The sequence below is a fragment of the Pygoscelis adeliae genome, unplaced genomic scaffold (assembly GCF_000699105.1).
Source record: "Pygoscelis adeliae isolate BGI_AS28 unplaced genomic scaffold, ASM69910v1 Scaffold197, whole genome shotgun sequence".
NCBI classification, from domain to species: Eukaryota; Metazoa; Chordata; class Aves; order Sphenisciformes; family Spheniscidae; genus Pygoscelis; species Pygoscelis adeliae.
In genome coordinates, this window is record NW_008825105.1 from 1,031,783 (window position 1) to 1,039,256 (window position 7,474).

The following is a 7,474-nucleotide window of genomic DNA, read 5'->3' on the forward strand; positions in this document are numbered from 1 at the left end:
GGATGCTTGTCAGGCAGGGAGGTAAAGAAGCAGCAGAGGATGGGCAGAGGGAGCTGGGCGGCGGGGATGGTGCATCAGGAAAGTCCCCGCACCATCAGCTCCCGCCAGGGCAGCACCTTTCCTCCCCACCCCTGCCTCTAGCACAAAGAAATGGGCTGAAATCAGACGAGACTGGGAAATACTGATGGTCAGAACATGTAATGAAGGACAAAAGGAACAAATGGGCAGAGGAAGGGTTTACTCGGACAACTGAGCCGCTTTGCCACAGAGATCTCCAAAATACGGAGGATCCTGGCGCTGTCTGGGGCTCTAGCAGCACCAAGGAGGTTTCCCACCCTTACTAGGAGCTGCGGGGCCTGGAAAGACAGTGCCCTCTAGAAAGGAACAATTTAGTGACCAAAATGACAAATTTCAGGACTGGACGGGAAAGTTTAACTGGAGAAACCAGGGGAAGACACAAGACAACTCCCTACAGATACACAGAGTGAAGGTCTCTTTGTAGGGGAAAAAAATTGATTATTAATGGAATAAATTCCATTAATAAGTGGAATTATTAAACTAGATCTAGATCAGTGAGGACAAACCAGGATGAGATGGGCTTGAAAGCAGCAGTAGCAGAGACGGAGGTTATGAGATTAGGAAAGGGAGCAGAATGGCCAGGGTTGGCACAGGGTCACTACAAATACCGAAGCGATCCGTGGGGAGAGCCCATCCCGGTGCAGGAGCAGGATCTTGGGGTGCAGGCCAAGCCCTCTCCTGCCGCCCCGAAAGCTTCATTCGTTCAGCGAGCAGGAGGCAGCCAGGCGTGCCCAGCGCCACGAGGCTTTTGGGGATGCCCACGTCTATTTGGGAAGCCTCCACCTGGGCTCTGGTAGGGGAAAAGGGCTGGGAAGAAGGAGGGGAGAGAGGGCAGGGGCTGTTCATAGAGTTCCCGTCAGCCTGCCTTAGGGAAAGCCTGGGACCCAGGCTCACGAGGGGAAAAAAACCCAACCCCAGGAGTTAAACCGTGCCTTTGAAACGACTCCGCATCTGCCGGAGCGTGGCCACACACATGCACCCCACCGCTCCCGCGCACCCACAGGTTACCGGTCCGCATCTGTTCCTCGGCGGGTTAGTCAATTATTTGATTAATGGATTACCAGGGCAGGCAAATCTTGACCTTATCCTGAAGGGCCAGTTCTCTGGGCAGGCACACGCTGCTGTTTGCTTGCCTGCTTCTGGAGAGGATCTCGTTCCCCGTTAAAACCAGCCAGCCCATGCCGGGGCTCTGCGGGGGGATGACAGAGCCAGCGGCTGGGTTTAAAACCAGTATTTATCAGCAGCTCCTATACCTCTGGCCAGACTCGTGAACTTCTCTCTTCTCATGTGATTAGGAGAGTGGGATATTATTTTATAAGCCAATATTGGCTTTTATTAGCCAGCAGTCTGCAGCCCGTTTGAACAGGCTGTACAATGAACCCATTTGCTCAGGAGCCCGGGGCATAACTAGAAGAGATAAGCAGCAGTGCAAGCCAAATTTTACGAGCCATATATTAATGATGAAAATTAAAAATAAGGGAGATAAATTAGTATCCTATCTACTTGTTTAATAAACCTACCAACAACACTGCATAGCTGATAAGCTTTTTGCCTTAGTACAGCACTACTAATAAATATTTTGCTATTTATAATGGGAGCGGCCAGAAATTCTCTCAGGCAGAGGTACCGTTCCAGCTCTGAACTTGCGGCAGCTACAGCTGGAAGCTGTCAGACAAATAGCAATATCTCACTCATCTGTTTGGATGGAACAGAACTGGAAAAATAAATCCCATGGCTATTTATTTCTACTCAAAAATAGACTCTGCTTCCAGTATATTGCTGCTGTTGTCCCCGCCTCTGTGAAATTGGACCAGTTCAGCTGTGAACAGGATATCCCAGAAACAGCCACTTCTCACCCCGGAGCAGCCAAGTGCCCCCTCCCCACAGTCCTGACCTGACGGCATTTAAAAATTGTACATCAGCTTGCATTTCTACTTAGAGGCGATAATAGGAATATGCACATCCAGACAAATCCCGTCTGTTCACCTCCTGCACAGCTAGCCAGCTTTAAAACATCCCACAGGTTTGCCAAAGTAAAAAAAAAAAAAAAAAAAAAAAGGAAAAAAGAACAAATAAGACTTTAATTTCAATTTTTAAAAAAAGGTGAAAAACCTTCTGCTAATAAAATATTCAGTTAATCCTTTTAGATTATTTTTCCTTCGTGGCTGCAGACAGTTTGCCTAGGCAATTGAGCTTTGCAGCAAGGAAATCATTGCCCCTGCCACGAGCCATGGGGAGAAGGGTTGCATCTCCCGCGATTAGCCTGGCCCTCGAGTGCAGTCTGAGACAAGTGTCCCACAAAACCGCTTGTGCCCCACATCCACGCCAGCAGGTCCCACGTCCCCGGGATGAGTTGGGGCACATCCATCGCAGACCGGCAGGGAAGGGAACACGCAGCCTCCCGCTGCTTTGCCGCACGCCCCCAGCCCGTCCCCGTGTAGCCCTTCCCATCGAGATTCCCTGCAAGCTCTGCAGAGCCCTTTGCCAGCTCAGCTCCCTCTGGAGCTGAGCCCGTACTGTAGGGACCAGCACCCCAAGGTACAGGGTCCAAGAGCCCCAAGTCTCCTGAACACCTAAAATACTTGGGAGACTGATGTCCCTCTTCCCCACTCCCCTGCCCCTAAGACTCTTGCTTTGCTGCAGCTGGTTCCAGTGGCCACTATGGCCAGACAGGTCATTCCAGGGAGAAACACGGGGTTAGCCAAAAGAAAAAAGGGCCGAGGGTAAGAATTTTTTCACCAGTTCATTAACTGTTAAGAAATTGCTGGTTTGGAACTCCAGATTTGCACAGGGGCGTGAGTGGGTGTTTTGAATCCACTAGACCCATAAAATGTTCCAGGAGACATTAAGTGCAAATAACCCATATAGTGCAAATAGCAGGCAGTTCATCCTATGCACCTATGACTAGAAATCTGGAGAAATCTATGAGACTGTGCAGATAAGAGCTCATTTTCCTAACCAAGTGACTATTAAGCGTCCCTTTTCCTTGAATAAAGACATGCAGTGGGAGATCGAGAAGCGCACGACCACCACAGTGACTTTCCCTCCTGATCCGGCGAGGGCTGCAAACACAGAAATGGTGCCCAGCCAGCGTGAAGGCATTCGCTTTGAAATGCAAACATCGTATACGCTGCTGAGGTGCAAGATATATTTACAGGAGAGCTCGCCACTGGTCCCTGGCCCTGCGTGCCTGCGAGGGAGGCACCTCCTCCCGCTTGCCTCTAGTTGAGGCGTGATGCACTTTATGCAGTTCCCATTGAAGCTAATTTTGCTGGCAATCCCCTTTCACAGCCATTTCTACAAATATTTTCAGACTAACCCCGGCCCATTTGCTACCACCAGCACTTCCTCCGAGGCTGGTTTTTCTGCTGAGCCTTCCACAGCTCTCCAGCACCCTCAGAAACCTCCCACTCCTGGCTGCCGGTGAGATGCCAACACCCTGGTTCCCTTGGCAGGGAAGGGCTGCCCGGGCTGCCCACTGGCACGAGAGGGCTCTTGCCGGGGACACCAAACTCAGTGCCCTCGCCTGGCACATCCTCCTCTTCTCACACTCCAACTCTCTCTGCTCTTAGCTGGCAAAAGCACTCCTTGTCCTCAAAAGTCCCCGTGGAAGAAGAAAATGTGCCCTGGGTTGGGCAAGGCACAAAGCAAGCTGTGGCTCCGGGTGGGAAGCTGAGCGGGGTTTTGCTGTAGGGTGCAGCTGGGGACCAGCGCGGGGGCACCGCTGGGGCTGTCCCCACCCTGCTGCCGCCCAACTCCGGCCCCCGTAAGCAGCAAGAGGGGCAGAAAGCAAATCCTGCCCACGACGGCGCCTGGCCTTGGGGCAATCAGACTCTGTGGTGGTCTTTGGCGAGGCATTCGCATCCCCGGTAGTGCCTGCGCTCTCAGCATCGCCCGCAAACAGCCCCATCTCCCCGCTCCCCTACAAACCCCTGCTGCTGCCTAACTCTGCCCACATTATCCCGTCACGTCCGTGACACTTCCAATATATTCTCAGGGCAGTGGTTGTGCCCCGGGGAGCCGTGCGGTTTTGTGTCTGAAGCATAATTTATGAGTTTGGGACAGGCTTCTCCCAGTGAATGCGGGCTCCGGAGGTAATCTCCCTGCCCAGACAAAGGGCAAGAGCCTTGTGAAAGCATCCAACACATGTACAACCTCACCACAAAGAAGCAAAGCACCCAGCTTTTGAGAAAACCAAATACTCCTTTTTCTTTTTTTCCCCCCCTCTTCTTTTTTCTCCCAGTCACTGCCTGTGTTTAGCCACAAATACAATAGATGTTCTTTCTGAAGACAGAGAGAAGAGGGATGGTGGGTCTTATCTTTAAATCATGAGCCTTTGCTGAGGACAAGCCAAGTCTTTGGCGAGGAAGCAAGCTGGGCTCGCTCAGCCACACAGACTTTTTCACATGGGCCAGATCCTATTAATCCAAATGCCTCTCAAGCTGAGCTCCGCATATCCAGTTAATTAGCTTAAAACTCAATAATTTCAAATTGTGGAAGCTTTGAGGGGATTTTGTCGCTGTTTGGCTCTTTCGTCACACCCAGTTTTGCAAAGTTGAGGCTACAACCCACGAACGGGGACACGGGCACACACAGGGGTGCGTGGGCACAGACGAAGGGCAGACGATGCTGCGAACGCGGCCGCTCGCTGCCCGGTTAGCGCGGGAGATAAGTCAGGTTAGGCAGCAGGGGGTTAAATCGTGAAGGTCTCCAGAAGCCAGCGTTGACTCACCACTGTACATGTCAGTGTGATTTCGTAAAGACGTTTCGTTATGGGGTTTCTCTGCAATAAACAAAAGACCGTGAGCATATCGAGTGCCACAAAGCGGGCGGGGGGACAGGCGGTGCGGGGGGACGGGGGACAGAAAACAAAATAACTTCCCGAAACACAAGAGCAATGCGGACAGGCCACAGCAGGGATACAAAAGCACTCTGAGCACAGCTGCCTTCCAGGACAAACGACATAACACAGCAATAAAGGAGAGGAAAAGAGGACTGTTTTCTTCCTACAAGATGGGAAGACAAATAAATGTATGAAAATTGTATCACAAACATTTCCTTGAAGTGTTTTTCTCTTCGGTATAAAGACAGTTGTATCTTTGAAAAAAAATTCACTTCAATTTGGAGAAGAAAAAAGCTTTTTCTCTCAGTTTCTACAACTGTCTTGATACAGTTAAGAATAACTATGAGGGAAACATATTCCGGCTACTTTTTCCCCAGCATAAAGCGTAGGTTGGACACAGCTAGGCCGCAGCGTAATGATGCAGAAAGGCATGGCGAAGATGAACAAATAATAACAATAATAATAATAATAATAATAATAATAATAATAATAATGCTCTAAAAGCATAATCTGCTGTAAAATCCCCTTTAATTACAAGGTAATTAAAGTAGATTGTGTTACATGCAAAATACCAGCTCTTCAATAAGACGCTGCTCTCGTTTATTGACAACCACCGCCAGCCGTCACCTATACTTGACGAAGAAAGCTAACTGCCGCCCGCGCTCTGCGAGGAGGCGGGGGATGCACCGTCCTGGCCCGCGGCTGCTGGAGGATCTGCCCTCCTCAGCTCACACCGTTACCCAAAAAACTGTTTTGGCGTGTGAGAACGCCCTGGTTTCTACCAGGATGTGGCACAGCCGTGTTACGGTATCACCTGCCCAACAGGAGATGTGAGAGGCTACGTTGGCTACCATATAGTCGTTGCCCTGAGCCTTAAGTCATCAGCCACACACCGTGTCTCTGTGCACGGGGGTTAAGAGAGCCCAGCAGACGCCCAAGAGCTACCTGAACCTGGGTACGCCAGAGAAATGCTCTGCAGGGAAAGGCACGGGTGTATCGCTCCCCCAAGCCTTTGCATTTCTCTTCTTGCATCCAAGAGCATGGCAACCCCATGCAAGGATTTTTCAGCAGCTGGTGAACTTTTTTTTTTAAAGACAGCCAACACTCATGGCTTAAAACTGAGATGATTGAACAGCTCGAGACAAATACAAGCCCGTCTCCTTTGAACGCTGTACGTATAAAGAATTTTTTGTATCATAACAGATGAGAAATTAGAGCCTCCGTTCTTTAAATTATAAGGGCCTCTGGGGAGCTCATGGGGTGGCATTTGCATCTGATAATACAGCAGACATTTCTAAAGGAAAACTTAAATAGAGGGTCCAGTATAATTGGAAGCCAGTTCTACATAGCCTGGGAGCAAAACGCTGTGGTGGCATCTGAGTGTAGCGGGGGGGGGGGCGGAACTTGTATCTGTCTGCACAGAAATCTTCCAGGATTTCTTCCACACTTTTTCTAGAGCTTGACAAATATATGTCAGGCTAAAGCCTTTGGAGGCTCAAATGACCACAGGTCTTTGTTTGCCAGAATTTCTCCAGTTCACACTAATTTAGGACTCAGTCCTTCCCTAAGAGGTAAACGTTGGCATTGTTTGGCTGGCTCTGTAAACAGACAAATAATATCCAGAATGAATTACCTACACACATTCCTCACCATTAGCAAAGAGCCTGTTTACAGTATTTATATTGCTGATTCTCCACTCATGCTTTGCACAGAGGAGAAGCTGTTACAATAAAAGTGCAAAACACTCCAGGGGCCTGTCTGCTTCTCGCATCACTTTTAGGTCACTGGTATCAGAACACTTTAATAGCGTTACTTCTAATTTAAGCTGCTGTGAGACCAGATTAAGCTCCTAATGCTGGGATTCAGGAGCGCCTCGTGCCTGCTTTGGACAAGAGCCTGCTCCCCAAAACACAGCCTTGCATCTGCCAGCACACGCTATCCCTTCCTCCCAGTTTAACCTTACTGGGAACGGGAGATGGCTCCTGTCTGATGGCTGGGGCCCACAGAGGCTGTTTCTGTGTCGGGTGCCGATCGTGCCGATGCTCTGCACACACACCCCAAAAGAGAGCCCATGCTCTGCAGGACCTGCATCAACTCAAAAGCTTCATGTCCTGCAGCGCTCAGCTCGTGTCCCCTCTGCCAGCGTCCCCGCCAGCCAGCTGGCATGAAATGCATTGGCATCAGGAACTCGCCTTCCTTCAAGCAATCTCGTTTCTAGAGAAGAGGCTGCTGCTGGCTGGACCTGCCCGTGGAAAGGCTCTTCACATGCCTGGAGAGAGCCACGCATGTGCTCCTCCTGTCCCCCAAGACGATGCTCTTCACCAAGGTGAAACTGAGATCTCTGGCCACCCTGAGCGTGCCCCACGTGTACACGCTCAGACCCCAAAGGCTCAAGCCCTCCTGTCAGCACACCTCAGAGCCATGGAGCTAAACAGCAGCTCCTGGTCAGTAGGTAAATCCTGAGCTGTGCAAGGTTGACACGCACTCAGTCCCCCCGTGCAGCACCAGCACGGCCGGGGGTTCCCCGTAAACCTAAGCCTGGAGCAAACCAAG

The 7,474-nt window shown here is 50.5% G+C and overlaps 1 protein-coding gene across 1 annotated transcript in view; it reads right to left on the minus strand.

Annotated features, from left to right (window-relative positions):
- LOC103919802 (neurofascin-like) overlaps positions 1–7,474 on the minus strand; it is a 54,548-nt gene that overhangs the window by 41,146 nt on the left and 5,928 nt on the right. The window contains 1 exon segment of the mRNA XM_009327364.1: positions 4,811–4,861. Within this exon segment, the coding sequence (XP_009325639.1) occupies positions 4,811–4,861 (51 nt within the window).